Below are 24,985 nucleotides of genomic sequence, written 5' to 3'. Positions count from 1 at the left end.
GTTCAGTGCCCCTTTTGCTTCATTTGAGATCTTGGGTAGATTTGCATTGTCTAAAAATTCCTTAATCTGGTCCTCAGAAACTTCTTCCCTACTATATAGTTGCTGAAAAAAACCTTGGATAATTTCCTGTTTCTCCCCCTTGGTTTCTACTAATTCCCCTTTACTATTCTGCAGTTGAGCTATACGTCTGCTCTCTCTTTCTTTTCGAAGTCTATAAGAGAGCCAACGACCCAGTTTGTTGGCATGCTCAAAAAAGTTTTGCTTAATCCCCTTAAGTTTTCGAGCGACATCCTCCTGGTCTAAAAGAGAGATCCCGTGCTTAATTCTAGCCATTTCTTCTTTTTTCCTATCATCTAGTGGGTTCTGTTGCAAGGCTTTTTCTACCACCTCCAGTTTAGTTACCCATTTTGCCCTCTCTTCTAATTTTTTCCTGTGGGTACCTATTGTATGTTTAATAGCTAGGCCTCTCATATAAGCCTTGGCCGTATCCCAAAGTATTTGTGGGGTTACTCCTTTCCTATTTTCTTCAAAAAAAAACCTCATTTCCCTTTTAAACATTTGCTGAAATTCTTGTTCTTTCACTATCTCTGTATTCATCATCCACCTTCTCTTCCTCCCCTGCCTTACTCCTTTCCACACCAATAAGAGTGGATTGTGATCGGCCCAAGTGTTGACCTCAATTGCTGCTTCCTTAATCAAGTCCCCAATTTCTGGTGTCAACCAGGCCATGTCGATCCTAGAACAGGATTGGTGTCTATGTGAAAGGAAAGTAAATTGTTGTTTCTGTGGGTGGAGTTCACGCCATACGTCCTTTAATTCATATTCCTCCCTCATGTCTTCAAAGGTTTTGGGGAGAACTCTCCTCCTTTCTCTTAATTTCCCCCCCTTTTGGATGTTTCCTGGGTTGTAATCCATTGTCCTGTCTGCCACCGCATTATAATCACCCACCACACAAATATGATCATAGCCTAACTCTGCAATTTTTAAATGCAACCTTCTAAAGAAGGTACTTTGGTTGTCATTCGGTGCGTATATGGCCACCAGCAAGATTTTATATCGACCAAATTTCAATTCGACCATTAAGATTCTACCCTCCCCATCCGTATACACCAATTTAGAATCGATATGGTCTTTAACATACAACACAATGCCCCTTTTCTTTTCATCTGCCTTCAAAATATTTATATACATTTACATTTATATTTAAAGTGATCTGCAAAAAGTTTTGCCAAGCCTAAATATTTCATCCGGAAAAGATTGTAGCAACTGTACAGCCTTCAAAATATTTATCAGCAGGAGAGAATGCAACTATATAGAGCTGAGGTGGCGCAGTGGTTAGAGTGCAGCACTGCAGGCTACTTCAACTGACTGCAGTTCTGCACTTCGGCTGTTCAAATCTCACCGGCTCAGAGTTGACTCAGCCTTCCATCCTTCCGAGGTGGGTAAAATGAGGACCCGGATTGTTGGGGGCAATATGCTGACTCTGTAAACTGCTTAGAGAGGGCTGAAAGCCCTATGAAGCAGTATATAAGTCTAACTGCTATTGCTATTGCTAATGCAATGCAATGCATTCTCTCCTGTAAATAAATATTTTGATGGCTGTACGGTTTGTGTAATCTTTTCCAAATAAAATATTTAGGCTTGGTTAAAAAAAAAAAAAAAATCAACTTAAGGAAATAATCTAGAAGGCCAGAATATTCTGATGACAGCAATAAGACAGTCCTCGACTTACAACCTGAATTGACCCCAAATTTCTGTTGCTAAGCAAGACAGTTGCTAAGTGAATTTTGCCCCATTTGATGACCTTTCTTGCCAAGTTGCCAAGAGAAACACTGCAGTTGTTTATTAACACGGTTGTTAAGTCTTCCCCATTGAGTTTGCTTATCAGAAGGTCCCAAAAGGTGAATCACATGACTTCAGGGACTTTGTAACTGTTATAAATATGTACCAGTTGCCAAGCACCGGAATTTTTATTATTTTTCATTATTATTTTATTGTATTGATCCTGTAAGGAGGGGTTCTACCTGTATTCATTCATTTCCATTTTGGACCATAAATGTTAAGTATTTTGAAATTTCAATAGATTCAAATGCTCCCCACCCATACCTTTTCTGCAATTAACTTCCGTTTGAAGTGCAATCCATAATTCCTGGTGCTTAATAAGCAGTGGTATTAAATTCAGGTAGTCCTCGACTTACAACAGTTCACTTAGTGACCATTCCGCAAGCCTCCGCGACACTCCAGCTGCTCGGCGGAACGTCACACAGGTGCCATATGCGCCATGCGTGTTCGTGGAAGCGCCAAAGGCTTAAAGGACAGGTAAGGAGCTAGGGTGGGAGGGAGGGTGGGCCCTCCGGAGCACTGTACCTGAATGGTATCCAGTGCTCCGGGCATGCTCCGGTACACCCATACCGGGGCATACCGCCTGCAACCCACCACTGGGCTGTCCCCACTTTGTCGCGGTCATCTTTAGGCTGCCTCTTCGTTCCTGCCACGGCTGAGAGGGGAAGTAATCTCCGGGTCTGAAGGGAGAGTGACTCTCGATCTCTCAGGGTGCCCCTCTTTGCTTCGCCGCTTCTACAAAGCGGCTTAGGCTCCTCTTGGAGCCCCCAGACAAGAGAAGTCAGCGCAGGGGACGAGAGGAACAAGGAGACCCCGTTCCCTGCATCTGTCTCGTGGCGACGTCAAAACTGGAACAAATCTTGAGCTCAGTTGTGGTCATAAGTGAAGGACTTCCCATTGTGTAGTTTCTCTCATTACAAAAATAAGGGCAAAATGGCTGCTCCTTTAACATTTTTGATTCCATGGAGCTTTTAAAGCAAATGAAATTAGTAGAGATTTACTCTAATTGAAGATTCAATTGGCTTCCACATTTCTGTACCGTTTCCATGGCAACGTATATTTCCAGCCAAAGGAAGTGCTTCTATGGTGCTCCTTATTACTAAAATTCAATTTCATGTCTCTGTTGGAATTAAACCATTATTTTATTTTATTTTATTTTTAAAAAAGGCCTGGGAAGAATTGATGTAGCACAACCAATTACTCTGGAAAATCACTTTTTAAAAACCATCTTAATTTAAATTTTATTCAAGTCAAACTGTTAAACGCTAGAAGAGTGTCTTTGGCTTTGTGCTTTTTTTTTTCAATGCCAATAGCCTTGAAAGAGTAATTTGCATGGCTTTAGCCTTAGGGAAAATGCTATAAAATATCTCAATAAGTTTAATAAAGGAAAAATTAAAGTATCAGTGATACAAATAGCAAAATAAGATATCAGAAATCACTGGGGAGTAGTTCAGGTGTCAAAATTCTTAAGGTATATATTTTTAATAATATACATGTAGTCCTTTACTTAAAATCATTAAATCATTATAATAGAGCTCTTAATTTGTCCCAAATACTATTGAATATGTCATCATGTTTAATTTTTTTGGAATTTGTATAGATTTAAGTGCTCTTCTTCAGAGCTCAAAGTATCTCAGACACATAACCTTAGTCACCATTGTTACAGCTATGAAGAAGAACAGATTGTACAGGTTGTCCTCGACTTATGACTGCAATTCAGCCCAGAGTTTATGTTGCTAAGAGAGAAATTTGTTAAGTGAATTTAGTCCCATTTTATGGCTTTTCTTGCCACATTTGTTAAGCGAATCACTGCAGTTGATAAATTTGTAACATGGCTGTTAAGTGAATCTGGGTTCCTCATTGACTTTCCTTGTCGGAAGGTCGCAAAATGGGTTATGTCTCTCTCTCTCTCTCTCTCTCTCACACACACACACACACACACACACACGGCACAGTGCAACTGTCATAAAAGTGAGACAGTTGTCAAGCATCCAAATATAAATCAGATGACAAAAAATGCTGCAATGGTCGTAAGTGTGAAAAACAGTCATGAGTCATTGTTCAGTGCCGTTATAATTTTGAACGGTTACTTAATGAACTGTTGTAAGTCAAGGACTACCATATTTTTGGAGTATAAGATGCACCTTTCCCCCGCCTAAAAGAGGGTGAAAATTTGGGTGCATCTTATACACCGAATGTGGCCCCACCCTTTGGCCTCTGCCTTCCAGCAATTTGCCTCCTTGCAGCAAACGGGGAAAATGGGGCTTGCGGAGGCTGCAATAGGCTATAACAATCCCTGCAGCCTGAAACAGCTGATGATCGGAATGCGCTTAAACTGAAAGTGAAAGTGAAGCAAAAAAAAATATTGCGCTAATCAGGCTGTTTGCTGCAAGGAGGTAAGTCAATAACTATAAATGCCTATAGAATATACAAATTATTACTTATTTTTAAAGACTGCTTTATTATTGTTCTGGACAGCTTGACAAAACGTAGCTTTTTAAAATAAATGCTTGATCTGAAGAGGCCCAGTGCTATTGTCTCTTCTTTTAAATAGCAGAGAATAACGTATAGTTCCAGAAAGCCACATCAATTTTAACAGCATCTGTACAAATATAGTCTGAAAAGTAAAACTACAAACAGTGTATATTATCTGTACTGTTCACTGTTTGTTGCAAGGAGGCAAATTGCTGGGAGGCCGGAAGCAGATTTCTTTCCTTTGTTTTCCTCCCCAAAAGTTAGGTGTGTCTTATATTTCGGAGCGTCTTATACTCTGAAAAATACGGTGCCTGTATCTGGGGGGAAAATGAGCTGAAGTTAAAAAACAGTTGCTTGGCCAATGTACCGGTAAGTCAAAGGGAAAAAAAAACGGATCTAATTATTATCTGAACTATTTAGAACTAGTGGAAATAAAGGTTTTACGACATACGAAGGAGTGAGGGGGATTCTGTGCTCTCTTCTACCTTCTTTGGAAATAAAATAGAAATCTTAATAAACGCATAACGATGGCGACGAGAATGATATTATGGAATGCTTTTTCCATAAATAAAACAAAAGTTTTTTAAGAACTGCATACCATGGTGTAATTGTGAGCCACTTTGTGCAAATCCGTACAACCCTGTGCATCGGCGAAAGAACGGATTCCAAGGCAATTTGAAGGATGAAGCTGCTTCATTAAAAATTTGCAGCAGGCTTCTACAACCTGAGACAGCTGAAGAATACAAGCTGTAGACAGCAGGCACTCAATGTTATCTTCTTTTAATTCAAGACGACCTGGGATGGTTCAAAACAGAGTTACAACGCATGCCATCGGTATCCACTCAAACAGCTACCATGTTTTCCCCAAAATAAGACCCTCCCCGGATAATAAGCCCAATTGGGCTTTTGATGCATGCGTTAAATAAGCCCTCCCCTGAAAATAAGCCCTCCCCCCCCAAAATATTTCAACACAGCAGCAGCCATGAGGTGACCACGCTCGCCGCCTCCTGTGCCTCAAAAATTATAAGACCTCCCTGAAAATAAGGCCAAGAGCTGATTTGGGGGGGGGGGAGTCAAAAGAAAATTAAGACCCTCTCTTATTTTCGGGGAAACATGGTAGTTATGATTTAGACAAGAATAAAAATAAGAAAAAGCCACCGACTCTGAACTTATTTCCGTATTTTGGAAATCTGCCATCAGAGGTTTTTAGGGAAAACCCAGGATGTGGGAATGAGGGCCTTAACTACAGTTTCTAATTAGATTACATTAGATTAAATAAATTTATAGGCCGCCCAATCCCGAAGGACTCCGGGCGGCTTACAACAAATACATTTTAAAAGTAAAAAGTTAAAAAAGGAGGAAACACAGATTAAAAGACCACATCATACACCCAGTCTAATCGGGTCTGGACCTCAGTCATGAGGTCAACAGCCCGAGGCCTGCCAGAATAGCCAGGTTTTAATAGCTTTTCGGAAGGCCATGAGATACTATACTATACTATACTATACTATACTATACTATACTATACTATACTATACTATACTATACTATACTATACTATACTATACTATACTATAAAGTTGGTTCTTGAGACACTTCTATCAAAAAGCTGATGGAACTGAAATAAGGATTTGGATAGAGATCCCCAAGAAATGCCACAGATGTAAGACAGATAGGAAAGACCAAGAAGCTTCTGGAAAATTCTGGCAGATTGAGTGAAACTTGACTCAATGTATATTCCAGCATAACTCTGGAACGCAATTTCAACCAAACTTGGTACACAAGTGACTTACTCTCTGGAAACAAATACTGTGGGCCAAAAATAAAGGTTGAAGTCAGCTGGCCAGCGCATGCACGCGGGAGCTGACAGGCCAATGCCTCACGTGCTCTAATAAATGGCGCCACCTGCCATAGGTTTGCCATCACAGATATAAGGTGTTCTGCCTAAGCAGGGAAGGTTGGACTAGAAGACCTCCAAGGTCCCTTTCAACTCTGTTCTTCTATTGTGTCTTGAAACTTTTAAGAACTGCTTGCTCTGCTTTATAAAAAATATAAAATAAGATTTGAACATCCCAATGTTGGGAGATGATTTAAGGGAAATGAATAAAACAACATAATTGGTGCATTTTAATATTCTCATTTCTTTGGAAAGAACACTTTCGAGTAGTTTGAGTAAAAGCATCCTCTTATCCTTCTGAAATTAGTTTTTAAAAACACACACACCATGCCTTGCTCACTCTAGATCAGTATTTATGGCTATTACTACAATTTACACGCTGTATACAAAGTGGGGGGAACCATAGAGTTTAGCATTTCCTTGGCTTTAAAAGTAACTGCTTTTACCTGTATATGCGTACTGCACCAGCGCCCATAACGCATTGGGTTCCACACCTTCCATTTTGATTTCTTCTTGCCTGGCCTCTCGGACATCGTTAGTAAACATGGCGGCAAAATAATCCGAGACAGAGGACAGCACCAATCTAGGCCCGCGGGAAACAGGAGGGAGACAAGGGAGAAGGCAATTGGGGCCTGCGTTAATTTGGCAGCCTGGTTTATAAAAGCATTTGAAGTAACAATCCACAATAAATGAAGCCGTCAGTACAATTAAAATTGTGTGGTTCTTTGAATGCAATTTTTGTATAAGACACTGTGTGTGAGTATGTGTATGTGTGTGTGTACGCCAATATATTTTTGTGTGTTCACAGCAAAAAGTGAGAGCAAAGGTTCTCCTCCTCCTCTTCTGCTTTCTCCTTCCTCTTCTTCTTCTTCTCCTCCTTCTCAATTTCATTCTTCCTCCTCTTCTCCTTCCTCCTCGTCTCCTTCTTCTTCTTCTTCTTCTTCTTCTTCCTCCTCCTCCTCCTCCTCCTCTCCTTCTCCTCCATCTCATTCTCCCTCCTCCCCTTCCTCCTCTTCTGGTTTCACCCAGAGATTAGATGAAGGTATGTTTGCATGGATTGGCACTAGGTTTTTGTTTTTTTTCCCGTTTTAATGCTGTATGTTTTAACTGAGTGTGTTTTGCAATTTTCAAAATGATTTTATAGGGAGCTACCCTGAGTTGCATGAAAAATGAGCCACCATATTTGAAGGAATGGTTCAAAGAGGCCATCTATGTCAAATTGACCAGCCCCCCCACAACCGAGGGGAAGGGATGTGAAATCATCTATCTCCAGTCTACAACAGAGATCCTTTCAGCAGTTCCAAGAAGGCTCAACACTCATTTGTACCACTCAGGTGACCCTGAGGACACAGACAAACTTCCAAGTGGCCTCAACGACTCCTTAAAAAGGATGCAAATGACCAGCCGTCTGCAAGGAATATAAACCCTTCCATTTCCCACTATCCTGTCAGAGCTGAAGAAGCTTCTTGGATGAGAAGCGAAACGTCTTCAAAGAAAAACAAGGAAGTCCAGTTGCCTCTTGAAAAAGCACCTTTGGGACAACCATGACCTGGACAATTGAGAAGCTCCATAGACATTGTCTTAAATGAAATAGCAATAGCACTTAGGCTTATATACCGCTTTATATACCTCTCTAAGCGGTTTACAGAGTTAGCCTCTTGCCCCCAACAATCCGGGTCCTCATTTTACCCACCACGGAAGGACGGAAGGCTGAGTCAACCTTGAGCCGGTGAGATTTGAACCGCTGAAGTGCAGATAACAGTCAGCTGAAGTGGCCTGCAGTACAGCACCCTAACTACTGCACCACCTCGGCTCTTTTCACTACCTGTTTGGCCGAACCAGTCCGAAACAGGAGCAATCCACCTCTGTACTAGTTTATTGACATTTGTATGCCGCCCACTCCCTTGGGACTCTGTTCAGCCCACTGCTCACCTTCTTCTCTCCAGCACCAGTGTTAGATAGTCATCGGCTGTCCCAGTGGTGGGTTCCGGATCCTGTTCCAACCAGTACAGTTGGAACGGGCCCGGCGTCACACACATGGACGTGTGCGGCGTGCGCGCATGGTGCGCACCTGTGTCATACTTGCTTACGCTTCCGCAAGCCTCCGCAACACTCCAATCTGGCTCCTCATTTTACCCACCACGGAAGGACGGAAGGCTGAGTCAACCTTGAGCCTGGTGAGATTCGAACCGCCAAATCGCAGGCAGGCAGCGGTCAGCAAAAGTAGCCTGCAGTACTTCGCTCTAACCACTGCGCCCACCGTGGCTCAAATATAAAATAAGTTAATAGTAATAAATGTACAAAAACGTCTTTTAAAAGGATAAAAGAGGGAGGGGGGTTTAATAAAAAGATTTCTGAAATGGGTAACAGTAGTTGCCATTAGGTAAAGAGCATCAGCATTAACGATTTTGTTCTGGTTTCAGAAAAATCAATAAGCCTCTCGGCTTTTCTGTTGACAGCTACCGATAACAAACAAGCACACAAACAACGCTCCCTCCTTGGAATCACTGAATGAATGTGCTCAGAATGAATTATTCATACATTCAAATGTTTCCAAAGAGATGGCAGCTTAATCTCTGCTGGCTGGAGAATTCTGGGAGTTGAAGTCCACAAGTCTTAAAGTTGCCAAGTTTGGGAACCACTGCCTTAAGGGATTGAACCCGCACGTACCTGTGTGCCGGAATCCGTCGGTCGCCTGCCACTAACACCACATCGCACAGTTGCTTGTGCCGCAAGTAATTTTCCATTTTTTTAAACGTTTGCTCTGCATGGTTGAGCGCTTGGAAAAATTCATCCGACGGACAAGGCTCCATTGGACGACACGGCAGGCGAGTCTCTCCGCTGTGGGGCGTTCTGGAAACGCAAGGCACACACAAGAATGGATTAGAAAAGGAATTTGTAGGTTTTAATTGTGGGTTTTAAGACAAAAGAGAAAAAAGGCACTTCCTTCCCCTCGTCGGCAAAATGCGGGGCTCTCAAAAAGCTACCGACACTTTGTCAAAAGACTGCAGCCGAACTGATGGGGAAAGCTTTCAAGACTCAAGGTCCTTGTGACATGGATTTTTGCATCCCCGCTCATCCGTGCGCTGTGCGTGGAGGGGAAGGACTGAAAATAGCAGGATGGCATCTAAAGAGACTGAAAATTATTATGGCGCAAGATGAAGTGCAATGTTGTTTTTTTGCACCGAAATATGTTTTAGAGACTCGCTGAACAAAACACCAGCGGTTCGACAGCACGCAATCCCCAAAGGACGAGAAACATTTTTTCTGAGCCCCAAACCTCTCAACTGGAGAACCACTGAAATGGACAATTCGTGCCAGGGAAAGTGGTTCATCCTTCAGCAAAGTTGCAATTCATGGCGCTCACGTTTATAGCATCATAATTACGTTTTGAAATTAGCAGGCTATAAAGAAGATGAATAGGCGGTTAGAAGGGAAAAGGCCGCAGCAATTTCTCGTTTTATGTTCTCACATCAGCAAGGAGGAAAGTGGAAAATGGTTCAGTTGTTACCGCGTTTCCCTGAAAATGACATGCTCTTATTTTGTTTTGACCCCCACGAAATAAGCGCTTGGCCTTATTTTCGGGGAGGACTTATTATTTTTGAGGTGCAAGAGGCAGCAAAAGCGTGGTCACCTCATGGCTACTGCTGTGTTGCAATATTTTCAGGGAGGGCTTATTATAATGCATGCGCTCAAAAGCCCGGTTGGGCTTATTATCCGGGGAGGTCTTATTTTCGGGGAAACAGAGTAGCAATGACCCAGCCAGGATGACTGTGAAGCTAAGGCTTCTGTACCTAAAAAATAATAATTTACTGATTGGAATTCATTAGAGAAAGATTTTATTAAGGTTGAAGAAGCCTTTTTTCAATACACATTCTAAACTATCTTATTTATTTCATGAGTATGTCTTGAAACTGATGCATTAATCATTCGGGAAGACTGCAGTTTGCATCACCGTACACGAAGTATCTAAACACTGCGGGGTCCTTGGTTCTCTGAGCTTGCTTGTTTTCTTGCAGACATTTAATTACCCAACTAGGTAACATCATCACTGCTGGAAGGTGGGGAGGCTTGCTCTCATTTTATATGTACACTAGCTTGTCAATGTTGGTGGTCGTGATCTTGATGGGGCTGTTATAAATACAACTTTAAGAAGTTTTAAAAATGGAATAAACAGCCAAAGAATAATAAAAACTTTGATTTTACTGTGTTACAAATGAGCTAAATTTAATCTCCAGTTAAATTTGTAATAAGGTTTTGGAAATGATTATGAAGAATCTCACCCTTTAATTTATCTTCTATTTTTAAAAAATTCATATTTTTTAAATTGTAATTATAATCTTTAATAAAAATACTACCACAAATATAAAAAAAATGACAGATGTAGTAAAAAAAAAAATCAAACCAAAGCAAACATATGTTATAATCTAAAACTAAGCTACTATTAAAAGTAATTTAAGTTTAAACTAAAGAGCATAACTGTTCTCAAAATTAGTATGTAATTAACCAGGATGAGCCTCTGTGGCGCAGTGGTTAGAATGCAGTATTGCAGGCAAACTCTGCCCACAGCTAGGAGTTCAAGTCTCACCAGCTCAAGGTTGACTCAGCCTTCTATCCTCCGAAGCTGGTAAAATGAGGACCCAGATTGTTGGGGGCAAGAGGCTGATTCTGTAAACTGGTTAGAGAGGGCTCGAAAGCACTGTGAAGCATCATATAAGTCTAAGTGCTACTGCTAGTGCCCTTCCTTCCATCGATCCATACATTGTGGAGCAGGGGTTAGATAGTATTGCAGGCTAATTATGCCACTGTCAGCAGTTCGATCCTGACTGGCTCAAGGTCGACTCATCCTTCCATCTTTCCGAGGTGGTTAAAATGAGGACCTAGATTGTTGGGGGCAAGAGGCTGACTCTGTAAACTGCTTCAACAGAGCTGTAAAGCATCGTGAAGCGGTATATGTAAATCTAAGTGCTATTGCTATTCACCATTTGATGTACAAGACTAAATGGAAATTTGCAAGGAGTGGCAATACTTGCGATTATAGCAATAGCACTGCTTCACAGTGCTTTTACAGCCCTCTCTAAGCGCTTTACTGAGTCAGCATAATACTAATTTTTACACAATTAAGAAGATAAGGTAAGAATTAATCTCTTCAGTGTTCAAACTGCATTCTAATGATAGTAAATACTGTCTGTTGGTTAGCTAGGTTTTAAAGGAAAATCAAAATATAAAACATACTGGCTCTCATATATATCTGTACAATCATATACAATGAGCAAACATCAAATAAAAAATGTACATTTTCTCTATAAACATAGAATCAAAATAAATAAAGTATGGTACTACCAAGCAAATATACCAGGATAACGGACTTCAAATGCAGTTCTTTTGTACATGTGCTCAGAAGGAAAGCTATTTAGCCCAATGAGACTTACTCCCAGGTAAATGTGCATACTACAGCCACCTAAAGTTACATCTTTTTAATTAAAAAAAAGAGTGACAAAGAGAACTCCAGCTATATATTCTCTACAATGTGATGATGTCTAATCTGGATTCCTCTAACCTGCTTCAGCAGGAGTCTGAAATAAATCCTGTATTACACTCCTATTCTTAAACACAGCAAGGACACAAAAATACGACCGTCATAAATACAGATCCAGATTACAATTAAACAACGAAATAGACCTACAGGGAAAAATATTTTAGCCCACTTTCTTTCTAAAACCCTACCCATTCATTTTAAGTCCCTTTTTTCAAGACATTTTGAATACAGATTAGCCATTTCTCATCTGTATTTACTCAGGCAGATTACTGATGAGAATGTAAATATATATATATATATATATATATATATATATATATATATATATATATATATATATATACATACATACATACATACATACATACATACATACACACACACACACACACACACACACACACACACACACACACATTTTTAAAATGCTGGTGAGCCCAGATTTTTTGCAGCTTTTCAATGGCTGAATACATACATATACACACATATATTTATTTATTTATTGCAAACAGCTACCAGGCACGGCTCATTCTGAACAATGAGAAAGCAACGACCTGCATGCAGAGGGGTTTGGTACTTTTTCTTCTTCGACGGCTCCATCCTCAGCATCTGGAACCTCAAGCAGATGTGGATTCTGGATGGTCTCCCTGGTGAACTCCAAGGTGGGCACTTCCGATGTGGCTGCCATTGGCCGAGGAAAGGAATCCGGCAAACCCTGTGGCTTGGACCTATGGGAACCGCGCGATGCCAAAGACGGCGGCAAGCTGCTGGCATTTAGAAACTTTCTGCCACCGGCAGCCGCGGGGTATCTCCTGTCCCAGAAGTCTCCTTCGTGACCGACGTTAGCATGAGGAGGGAGCTGCTGCTGCTGACCAAACCACCTCCATCTGAGCTTTAAAAGCTGCTTCACGTCAAATTCTCTACGCGAGCCAGACATCCTCGGCGAGAGCAAGCAATCGTCTAGGCAACGGGCACAACCAGCGGCACACAAAAGGGCTGGTGCGACCAACCAGAAGAAGAGAAACGCATGGTCTGCCTGTACACAGCTTTCTTTCTTTTTCTTTTCTTATCCTTTCCTTTCTTTCTTTCTCCCTCCCTCCCTTTTTTCCTTCCTTCCTTCATTGCTTCCCAAAACTCCTCCCTCCCTCCTTTCCTTCCTTCCACAACCAGCACTCAGCATAAAGACTGGTGCAACCAAACAGGAGGAGAGAAACGCATGGTCTGCCTGTACACAGCTTTCTTTCTTTTTCTTTCTTTCCTTCTTTCCTTTCCTTTTCCCCCTCCCTCTTCCTTTCCTTTTTTTCTCTTTTTCTTCCTTTCCTTCCTTCCTTCCTTCCTTCCTTCACTAACAGTTGTGCAACCAACCAACATGGTCTGCCTTTATACAGCTTTCTTTTTCTCTCTTTTCCTTTTTTCTTTCTTTCTCTCTTTCTTTCCTTTCCTTCTCCCCCTCCCTCCCTCTTTCTTTCCTTCCTTTCTCTATTTCTTCTTTTCCTTCCTTTCCTTCCTCTCCTCTTCTCTCCTTCCTTCCTTCACCAGCAGTCGTACAATCAAACAACATGGTCTGCCTGTATACAGCTTTCTTTCTCTCTTTCCTTCCTTCGTTCTTTTTTTCTTTTCTTTTCTTTTCCTCCCTCCCTCCCTAGGTAAATGGCATCAAAGTTAGGAAATCCTATTATCTTAACAGATAATTGAAAGAAAATAATGAAACGGGGAAAAATGCCTTGCTACTTTTATCAAGCGTCAAAGCTACACAAAGGCAGGCACCGTGGTTAGGTTCTCGCCAGTGGTTTCATCCTCTTAACATTAGCTTTCAGGAGTTTTAGTTTGAGTTTTTGAGTTTGAGTTTTATTGGGATTTATATGCCGCCCTTTTCCCTGAGGGGACTCAGGGCGGCTTACAACCACAAGGGAGGGGGGTGCAGTGTCAAAAACAGAACAGTATGTGAACAAAGAAAAAATAGTAAAAACACAACTTTCATTCAGCAATCAAACACTCGGGCGGGTGAATTGGGAACCTATCCCCAGGCCTGCTGGGAGAGCCAGATCTTGAGGGCTGCGCGGAAGGTCTGGATAGTGGTGAGGGTACGGATCTCAACGGGGAGGTCGTTCCACAGGGTCGGAGCTGCAACAGAAAAGGCTCTCCTCCGTGTGGTTGCCAGTCGGCATTGACTGGCAGATGGAATTCGGAGGAGGCCCAGTCTGTGCGATCTAATTGGTCGATTTAGGGAGGTAATCGGCAGAAGGCGGTCTCTCAAGTACCCAGATCCACTACCATGGAGTGCTTTAAAGATGGTCATCAGTACCCTGAAGCGCACCCGGAGACCAACAGGTAGCCAGTGCAGCTCGCGGAGGACGGGTGTAACGTGGGCGAACCGCGGTGCGCCCACTATCACTCGCGCGGCTGCATTCTGGACTAGCTGTAGCCGCCGGATGCACTTCAAGGGCAACCCCATGTACAGCCCGTTGCAGTATTCCAGCCTAGAGATCACAAGGGCTCGAGTGACTGTTGTGAGAGCCTCCCGGTCTAGGTAGGAGCCCTAATTTGAATTTGATTTAATTACACAATGCTAGGGAGGCAGGGAGCTACGATTTTAAAAGCCAGCCAAACATTTTGCTTTTGTAAAGACCTCGCCTATAAAAACGGAATTTGAAATGAATTGATTGTAAGACGAGGGCTACCTGCGTAGTAATCATTTAAAGCTTTTGAGGAACAGCTGACAAAAGAAACAACAGACCAAAAGGCCCCACGGGAAGAAGATGGAAGCAAATGCAGTACCTTATACAGGACTCAGAATAGCAGAGTTGGAAGGGGCCTTGGAGGTCTTCTAGTCCACCCTCTGCTCACGCAGGAAAACCCTCTACCATTTCAGACAAGATCTCTTCTTTAAAACTTCCAGTGTTGGAGCATCCACAACTTCTGGAGGCAAGTTGTTCCATTGATTAATTGTTTTCACTGTCGGGAAATTTCTCCTTAGTTCTAGGTTGCTTCTCTTCTTGATGAGTTGCAATCTGTTGCTTCTCGTCAGGTTGTCCGACTCCTTGCCAACAAATCTAGTTACTAACCTCTCTGGTGGGCCTGTGGTATTCTCCTGGGGCAAGGGTCATCAACCTGTGGCTCTGGAGCCGCATGTGGCTCTTTCATCCTTCTGCTGCGGCTCCCTGTCGCCGGTCGGCTCCACAATTGATAGGATTTTCAGTTAGGACAGGTACAGGATACAGGATACCACACTAGGAGGAGACTCTGTGGTGGAGGAACCGGACTTCCGGTCGGCTCCAGAATTGAACAGAGGGGAGGGGCTTCTGGTTAGGACCTTTGTGGCTCTTTGAGTGTTTAAGGTTGCCGACCCCTGTCCTGGGGGAACCCCTTAGTTTTCTCCAGAGAAGACTCCTGTCAATCTTCTCCCGGTGGCCCAAGCTCTGAAGGAATCGGCTGAGAGGGTTTTGGAGAAGACTGAAGTGAGGCACTTTGGACAACTGGCTTTGATTTCACATTGCAAACCGGCTTCAAAAGAATCCAAAGTTTTCTTGACGCAAAGCAGACCTTCACGGCTTCATAGTACCCAAATGTTGTATGTCCAACCCAGCAAACATCCAAACTGTATCGCTGTACTTTAAACCAAGGGGACAAAAATCTTTTGGGAGCAAACCCACTTTGCCAAAAACGGATAGAACTGAGACGTAAGCTCACCTTTTATCCATAGAAGAGAATACACATAACTCAGGATCGAACTGAGAAGTCCTTGCCCCTCTCAGAGCCTGGTGTTTTGCTTGCAAACATCTGGCTTGCAAGCAAACAACTAATAAAATATAAACTAAGGTTATATTTGAGCTGCGTAAAATATAAGCTAAGTAAAATTTAAAACATAAACTAAATGAAAGCTGTTTATTTTAACTCAAATTACGAATAGAACAGAAAATAGAACTGAACAGAACAGAGAATAGAACTGAACAGAGAATAAAATAGAATAGAACAGAAAAAGAATGGAATGGAATAGAGAATAGAATAGAATAAAGGAGGAATAAAGAATAGAATAGAACAGAACAGAAAAAGAATGGAATGGAATGGAGAATAGAATAGAATAAAGGAGGAATATAGAATAGAATAGAATTCTTTATTGGCCAAGTGTGATTGGACACACAAGGGATTTCCAAAGAGGATACATTTATGCTAGTATCTATTCACGTGAAAATATTATGGCTTATTTCCTTTGAGAATCTCTCACAAGTCCGAACTTTCAGATCAGCAATGCCCATTAAAAAGTAACATTCAAACAGCTAATTGAAATCTGCATTTTAGTCTAAACAACTTTCTACCCAAACATTGTCCATAACTATTCGGTCCTTCATAAACACTCTTAAAAGTACTGAGGCGAATTTCAGACATATTAATACCTTCCATGTGTTTTCATTTTCATAAGCGCAGGTAGATTTTGGAGTAGTCATCATGTTTTACCAAGACTGCATCATCGCATGCAATCGTGGATTTTTGGGATCAAGGCTTGGCCTGCACGTAGCTGCCATACACAATTTCCTCAGTTCACTCGAGGTAATTTATTTCAGACCCCATGATCAAAACCATATTTACTTGACTACAAAATTCCAAAATAAAAACAAAAAATCCCCACCCCGCAACTACAAGTTAGATGCAATTCAAAGTATTTAAATCGAGCAATTAGATGTCCCATTTAAATCAATCATAAATCAAGCCATCTGTGTTGTATATGGCTTCCTGTTGCTAAACAAATTAGGGTGTAACTATGAATTAGGATATATAACCAGAGGCCATAAAATGTTTTTCATCCTTAAATTTATGACAGGCTAGCTAGCAGAAATATGGGAAGACGTAACATGATCGCACATCTTTAAATGTTTTGTTTAGTTTACCGTCACGCATTGCAGCCCAGAATTTGGAACCGACATTAAAGATTCCTCCTTATGGAACCTTACTTATGGTTATTGAAGATAGGTTTGTGCTTCAAATCAACCTGAATCTAAATTCACACAGGGAGTTTGGTGAATTTTTAGTAGCATTTTTCTACGGCCTCCTTATAGCTGAGAGGAAGTGACTGATCAGAATCCAACCCCGGCTTTGTTTCTAAGGTAGGACTAAAACTCACCACCTCCTGTTTTCTAGCTTGGTGGTTTTAACCACCATATTTCTATTCAACAGATGAAGGTGTGATAAGAATTAACACCCAATCAAAAATTATACGCTGTTGCTACGTTCTAGATAAAAATGGATAAGCCTGAAAATAACCTATAAAATCAAGAACAAAACCAAGATCTTAGTTTGAGTAAGGTAGCAGAATTCAAGTATTTGAGGGGCTTCCACAAAGGGGTCAATTTATTTAGTAAAGCACTAGAAGGCAGGATAAGAAACAATGGATGGAAACTAATCAAGGAGACAAGCAACCTGGAATTAAGGATAAACTTCCTTACAGTGAGGACAATTAACCAGTGGAACAGCTTGCCTCCAGAAGTTGTGGGTGCTTCATCACTGGAGTTTTTTCAGAAGAGAGTGGACAGCCACTGGTCTGAAATGGTACAGAGTCTCTTGCTTAAGCAGGGGGTTGGACTAGAAGACCTCTAAGGTCCCTTGCAGCTCTATTCTGATTGATTGATTGATTGTTAAAGAGTTGAGTCTTCTTAATATTAAATACTGGGACAAATGTGGAATACTCAACACAACACAAAAGCTGCTTCTGTTCCACCTTACACAAGCATAAAGTAGAAGATCTCTGGATTTTAAAGGACTACAAGTTACCTTTTTTGAGGTTCCCATGATAAATCTGAGATGCAAAACATTTTTAGACTGCAACGTTCACTTAGGTGGGTGCGCGATCCAATAAACTCCATAGGACTTACTGTTGAACAGACTTACTTCCATATTCAATCATTCTCTCGGCGCATGCTTAACTAAACACACTGTCTGGAAAAAAGACAGTTCCAATCTAAAAGGATAAAGGTCACACAGGCACACCTCTTCCTTGCCATTCCACCTCCTACCATCTGAGCCCATCATTCCTGACTGAGTAAAATGAAATAAAGGCGCAGCAGCCAAAGGGATAGGATTCCCACTGAACCGTTTTGGCCAGATTCTGCATGAGGATTATGGCACATTAATGTTTAATTACTTTCATGCTGCAATTAAATTTCCTTCTCCAAATTACAATTACAAAACTCAATCCATATGAGAACTGCTCTGGATGCAAACTTTCTTTCTTTCTTTCTTTCTTTCTTTCTTTCTTTCTTTCTTTCTTTCTTTCTTTCTTTCTTCTGTCTCTTTCTCTTTTTCTTCTTTCTTTTCTCTTTCTTTCCTTCCCTCCTACCTTCTTTCTTTCTCCTCCCTTTCTTTCTTCTTTTTTATTCTCTCTCTCTCTCTCTTTCCCGCCCCCCCTCTCATTTATTGGCCATCTTACTACGAGGTGACTCTGGGTGGCTTACAGTACATGTAGTCCTCAACTTATGACAGTTCATTTAGTGACCATTCAAAGTTACAACAGAACTGAAAAAAGTGATTTATGGCTGTTTTTCAGAGTTATGTCCTATGCAGCATCCCCATGGTCATGTGATCCAAATTCAGATGCTTGCCAACTGGCTCCTGTGTTTATGACTGTTGCTCTGTCCCAAAATCATGCAATCTCCTTTTGCAACCTTCTGACATGCAACATCACTGGGGGGGGGGGGGGAGCCAGTTTCACTTCACAACCATCTTACTAACTCATCCACTCTGTCGATTCACTTAGCAACAGAGGCAAGAAAGGTAATACTTTTAAAGCCCTGCATGGTATCGGACCCGGGTACCTGAGAGACCGCCTCCTGCCAATTACCTCCCTAAGACCTATCAGATCCCACAGATTAGGCCTCCTCCGAATTCCATCTGCCAGCCAGTGTCGACTGGCAACTCCCCGGGGGAGGGCCTTCTCTGTGGCGGCTCCGGCCCTCTGGAACGATCTCCCCGTTGAGATCCGGACCCTCACCACCCTCCCGGCTTTCCGCAAAGCCACTAAGGAATCTCCAGCCCCATTTGAAGTTGCAGCTGTTGTTATTTTAATTTGTTTGTCTTTTATTTTCTTATTGTATCCCCTTCCCCCCTTTGGTTGTTAGCCACCCTGAGTCTCTCAGGAATAGGGCGGCATACAAATTGAATAAACTACTACTACAACTAATAAAATGGGACAAAGCTCACTTAACAAATGTCTCGCTTAACCACAGAAATATGGGGCTGAACTGTGGTTGTAAGTCGAGGACTACCTGCATTATAATGCTTATAATACTTTCAAATTCCCCGTTGATATAATCATCCAAAAATCATAATCCAACCTTAACTTAGGCTGTGTGTGTGTGTGTGTACACACTAATGACTCCTATTATTTGCATTTCTACCAAAGAGGGAGAAAAAAAAAAGTTTAATGGTACAATAAGGAAATGGAGAACTACAAGCATACCTGCCTTCCCCAATGATTTATTTCCTCTTTTTTTTATATTCATTCCAAAATGAATATATGAATGAATGAGTTTTCTAGAACAGAGGTGGGGTTCAGGGTTTAGTGATTGTTGGTCCAGAGCACAGGAAATTGTCATCATTAAACCCTGAAGCCCAAACCGATACCAGCTGGGAAAGCCTAGCCCAGCCTGTTTTAGCTCTAATCCTGTATCCATGGATTTTTTGTTGTTGTTTTACTCCATTTTATTCTCTTACTCCATTAATTCCGCATCGGTTAAGCATATTATTATAAGTTAATACTCACCAGAAGCAGCTTGTAATGGTAATAACTGGTATCAAAATTCTGGAAAATCGGATGGCATCCTGCTCAAGCTTTCCTGGAGGATGGGCAGCTTCGGGATGGACAGGTGATTCAACCTGAGAATGTAAGGTTTATAATGTGAGGATTATCTCAGTTTGGAGAGACTTACCTCTTGCCCAGGACTCCTTTGTAGTACACCACCCCGCTTTTGGTTGTATACTTTTGTAGCATGTTATCTCTACAGCTTCATTTTTATTTATTTTTGCTGTTGTGAGCCATTCAAGAGTTACCCTGAGGTCAGACAGGTGGCCAATAAACTGAATAAGTAAACTATAAAATAAAAGCATAAAATATGAAATGAAATATAAAACAAAATATATAAAACATAACATATAAAATAAGATACAAAATAAACTATAAAATAAAATACAAAATATAAAATAAAAGGTAAAATATAATATAAAAGACAAAATATAATATAAAAGACAAAATGTAAGATGCAAGATAAAATAAAAAGTAAAATAAAACAAAACAAAATATAAAATATAAAAGAAAAAAAAGAGATAAAATATAATATAAAATATAAAGTTAAAATATACTATAAAATAAAAGAAAAAATATAATATAAAAGAAAAGATCAAATATAGGGAGGACAGGCAGCAACGGCTGTAAAGAGCTCTTCCAAAAGTAAATTAGGTTTTTCATATATATATATGTGTGTGTGTGTGTGTGTGTGTGTGTGTGTGTGTGATATTTGTGCTGACAAATAAATAAAGGGAGACTAGTATAGATCTATTTCAAGCTATTTAGCTCTCATCAGCTAAATATGTATGTATGTATGTATGTATAAAAGAAAAAACCTAATTTATGTATGTATGTATTTTATATTTGTAATTCATTTTAATCTATATACAAGTATTTTATGTTTAACCTATTTTAATTTATTTTTAATCTATATTTAAGTATATTTATATCTTTAACTCATTTTTAATCTATACCAGATTTTTACAAAAGCACATATAGTGTGGTTACCATTTGTTTTAGATACATTTTAACAACATACAATATTAAAAAAAAGGAAAAAACAAAATAGAATTTGAAACATAAAATAAAATATAATAGAACGGATAGAAGATAAAATAAAATATAGATTGTAATATAAAATAAGACAAAATATAAAAGACAAAAGGTAATATAAAATAAAAGATAAAAGATAAAATAAAAGATAAAAGATAAAATAAAAGATAAAATAAAAGATAGAATATAATATAAAATAAAGGACAAAAGATAAAAGATAATATAAAAAAGATAATATAAAATTAAACACAAAAGGTAACATAAAAGATAATATACAATATAAAATAAAAGATAAAGTAAACCCTCCTTTTTAGGATCCACAAACCTCAGTGCACCCCAACAACCCCTCTTTGCACCCCAGATCCTGAGGGGAGGCCGGGGGAGGGTTGTTCCTGCAAAGGCACTCTGCACATGCTCAGGAGACCTCTGGTTCAGGAGGCTGCTGCTTCTCACCAAAACTTTCTCCTCAGCCCCCAGCCCAGGGATGCTCTTTGTGGTGGGGGGTAACCGATCCCCAAAGTGGGGTATCACCCTAAAGGAAGCCCCCCTCCCCTCAGAGAACCCCCCCACCCCCGCCCCCCCCCCACACACACTGAGGGGGAAAAGGCCGTCCCGCAACCCCGGGTGCCGACCGCCCAACCCAGCCCTGCTTCTCACCTGAACCCCGGGAGAGAGAGAGGAGCGGGAAGGACCCCAGGCCCGACCCCGAAACAAACCCCGATTCAAACGGAAAAGCGACCCACCCCCCCCCCTTTCTCCCTCCCCGCTGCCCCGCCTCCTTCCCAACAGCTCGGCCACGCCCTCTTTCTCTTGGCCCGCCCACCCAGGCAGCGCCAGGAGGACGCCTTGGCCACGCCCCTTCCCCCCCCCTTTCCGTCTCTTTCCCCGCCTTTTCTCTTGTCTGTATTTTTCCCTGCCTGCCACATCGAACGTCGGCCGGCGGGCGGGCTGCGCGCGCAGACGCCGCTGTTTCCGAACGGAAAGTGGAAGCTCCGGCAGGAGGGAGAGAAAAAAGTGGGCGGGGCGAGCGGGCGGCTGCTTTGGGTTTCCCCCCCCCCCCCCGGCGTTCTCCTCGGTTCGCGGTTGGCGAGGGAGGCGGGGCTTAGGCTGTTCGAAAAAGCCGGCTGCTTTTGCGCATGGGCGTTTTTAAAGCCAGCGTGTCCGAACTTGGCCGCGGGGAAGACCTTTGGACTTCAACTCCCAGAATTCCGCCGGCAGCCATCCTGGCGGAGGAATTCTGGGAGTTGAGGTTCAGAAGTCTTCAACCTGCCCGAAGTTGGGCGCTCTTGCTTCCTAGTAAAATATGAATTCGCATAGGTGTTGCATCAAGAACAATGTGGGCTTTTCTATTTTGCGTTCTATTTTCTTATTATTTTGCATCCCTTCGCCAACTCAGAAAGCTCAAACTGCCATTGTGTGTGTGTGTGTGTGTGTTCCAGCATACCTCTGGAACGCCCTGGCCACTGAAATGAAAAGGAATGAATTATATCTATAGTGTCAAATCACAGTACTTTTGACAGTGATAGTGTGCGTTTTGGGTTCAAGTTCTGTTAAGATACAGCCTGTTGTGTCTTAAAATGGCATCTACTGTACAGCCCAGTGGGGTTGCCATGGTAACGGCTTCATAATGCTCCACAAGGTGGGGCTCACTCTGGTAAGGGGGATTGGTTCATTAAAAAAATGTGAATGAGAGGAATTCATATTCGTTTAATAAAAGGGGTTTTGTCGGGACGAGGAATCTGCTTCGTACTTTTGGGGGAAGCCTAGGTCAGAACATCTGCTTTCTACTCAATTTCAAACATTTTGGGGGGACATAAATCTGAACTTTGAGTCCCTTGCCTATAGAAAATCACTGAGGTGAATTATCCTGCTCCTATATAGGAAGCCAGCCTCTCATCCGGAAAAGCATTCCACACACGGTTTGAAATAAATTGTCCCCTGTGGCCCCTGGAAGCTGCAATGGCTCAAAAGAAATGTCATAAAAGCAGTCGGGAGAACATTGATTTTTCATTGGAAAGTGCCAAGAAGACGGGTTAGAGTCTGTGAAGAGACAGGCGTCATCCCGATGAAGTATAATGCCGTATAAATCTGCCTCTTGGGCTGCTGTCTCTTCCTGATGCTCTTAATTCCTCATCCAGAGCCTTAAAACTTTAATTACATTTATCCTCAATGGACTGGAGAAGACTTTGCTGTAAGCTGAGTCATCTATGCTTAGTCTGTGTATTGCAAATAAAACACAATTTAACAAAACACCGATGATATGTCCTTTTAAATGAAAATAAACATTGAGAAACCATACTATCCAGGGAAGTTCTATTTATCTATCTATCTATCTATCTATCTATCTATCTATCTATCTATCTATCTATCTATCTATCTATCTATCATCTAGCTAGCTAGCTAGCTATCATCTAGCTATCATCCAGCTATCTAGCTATCTATCATCTATCTATCTATCTATCTATCTATCATCTAGCTAGCTAGCTAGCTATCTAGCTATCAACTCCATCTATCTATTTATCTATCATCTATCTATCTATCTATCTATCTATCTATCTATCTATCTATCTATCTATCTATCTATCTATCTATCTATCTAGCTAGCTAGCTATCTAACTATCTAGCTATCATCCAGCTATCTATCATCTATCTATCTATCTATCTATCTATCTATCTATCTATCTATCTATCTATCTATCTATCATCTAGGTATCTATCTATCACCTAGCTATCTATCATCTAGCTATCTAATCATCTATTATCTCATAATTTTCTATCCATCTTATTTATAATTATCTATCTACTAGAATACCGAATTACCTATCTACTGATTATCTATCTATCCCTATCTATCTATTGATATCTACCTCCCTCCCTCCCTACCCTACCTACCTACCTACCCACCCACCCACCCCATCTATCAGCTATCCATTTATCCATCCATCCATCCATCCATTGATCTATCTATTAGCTATCTAGCTATCATCTAAGGTTGGTTCTATGTTTCAGGTTGCATTTGATGAGAAACTGCCACCCCCGTGGCAAATACTGCTCCAAGTCTCTTAGCTCCCATTCAGTATTTTACAGTTCCGATTTGAAAAAAATGGGGTCAACAGCGTCATTGGACTCAGTCTCCTACAATATGTCTGGAGGGAACTGGAGACTAAAACATAAGAAGAACGGTTTCTGGAATTGGATATGTCTCGTTTAATGAAAAGAAGGACCAGGGGAGACATGATAGCAGTCTTCCAAGATCTCAGGAGTTTCTCCAAAGAAGAGGGAGTCAAGCTATTCTCCAAAGCACCTGAGGGCCAGAACAAGAAGCAATGGGTGGAAACCAATCGAGGAGAGAAGCAACTTAGAACTAAAGAGAAATTTCCTGACAGTTAATTAATCAGGGGAACACCTTGCCTCCAGAAGTTGTGAATGCTCAACACTGGAAGCTTTTAAGAAGAGACTGGACACCCATTTGACTGAAATGGCACAGGGTCTCCTGCCTAAGAAGGGGGTTGGGCTGCAACTCTTAGTGACAGTGAGTTGACAGAGGCGGCTTGTCGGTGATGAGCTGGTCACCCCAAGCTGGCCATGCCGAGTTGTCCCATTCCGATTAAAGCATTCCAATAGGAATATAGGTGTCTTTGCCTCTTTGAATTATTTAAAATAATAATAAAGGCGGGATATATATAAATAAATAAGTTTGAACCGGCTATAATAGCAGGGCAGTGTTGATTATTTAATTTTGCAATCTGTTTTATTAGAGATGATGGTTTTCCCCTCAACCCAAGCTGATCTGGTTCCTTTAAATGGTCCAGTTGGTTTTAATTCTTAAACTGCCAAGTGTATTGATCTTAAAGGAAACGTCCCATGGGATAGTCTGCTCCTTGTCTCGTTTAGTAGGCTTCTTCCTTAATTTTTTCCCCCTTCGTGACAAAGCCTGCTCCGTGCATTAAACGCTTTCCAGCAAAGCCTGCAGAAAGAATGCTTTCAAATATAGGCCGTCTCCTGTTTTAAATGCTTCTTTTCAAAAATTTCTCTTTAGACACATAACATATTCCTAGGCAATGTTTAGTTGCAACGATGAATTAAGACAATCTATTTTCATGATGCGGTGAAAAGAATGAGGTGAAAGGGACGTGGTGGCTCAGTGGCTAAGACGCTGAGCTTGTCGATCAGAAAGGTTGGCAGTTCGGCGGTTCGAATCCCCAGCGCCGCATTACAGAGTGAGCTCCCGCTACTTGTCCCGGCTTCTGCCAACCTAGCAGTTTGAAAGCATGTAAAATACGCAAGTAGAAAAATAGGAGCCACCTTTGCTGGGAAGGTAACAGCGTTCCGTGCGGCCTTCAGCGTTTATTCATGCCCGCCACATGACCACAGAGACATCTTCGGACAGCGCTGGCTCTTCGGC

The 24,985-nt window shown here is 41.4% G+C and overlaps 1 protein-coding gene across 3 annotated transcripts in view; it reads right to left on the bottom strand.

Annotated features, from left to right (window-relative positions):
* The window catches only part of KLHL5 (kelch like family member 5), a 38,968-nt gene extending 17,642 nt beyond the window's left edge, over positions 1–21,326 (bottom strand). For 2 of the 3 annotated variants that reach the window (XM_032224405.1, XM_032224407.1), the window contains exons 1-4: positions 17,520–17,672; positions 8,885–9,067; positions 6,661–6,797; positions 4,916–5,112 (exon numbers count right to left, since the gene is read on the bottom strand). In XM_032224405.1, the coding sequence (XP_032080296.1) occupies positions 4,916–5,112; positions 6,661–6,797; positions 8,885–9,067; positions 17,520–17,611 (609 nt within the window). In that variant the 5' untranslated portion in view covers positions 17,612–17,672. Of the gene's footprint in view, positions 1–4,915; positions 5,113–6,660; positions 6,798–8,884; positions 9,068–17,519; positions 17,673–19,506; positions 19,620–21,237 lie in introns of those variants that run through there. The other variant, XM_032224406.1, reaches the window with a different exon arrangement.
* Positions 21,327–24,985: the final 3,659 nt, after the last annotated feature.

This window comes from Thamnophis elegans, chromosome 9 (assembly GCF_009769535.1).
Source record: "Thamnophis elegans isolate rThaEle1 chromosome 9, rThaEle1.pri, whole genome shotgun sequence".
Classification (NCBI taxonomy): Eukaryota; Metazoa; Chordata; class Lepidosauria; order Squamata; family Colubridae; genus Thamnophis; species Thamnophis elegans.
This window is presented reverse-complemented; position numbering and strand designations above follow the sequence as displayed.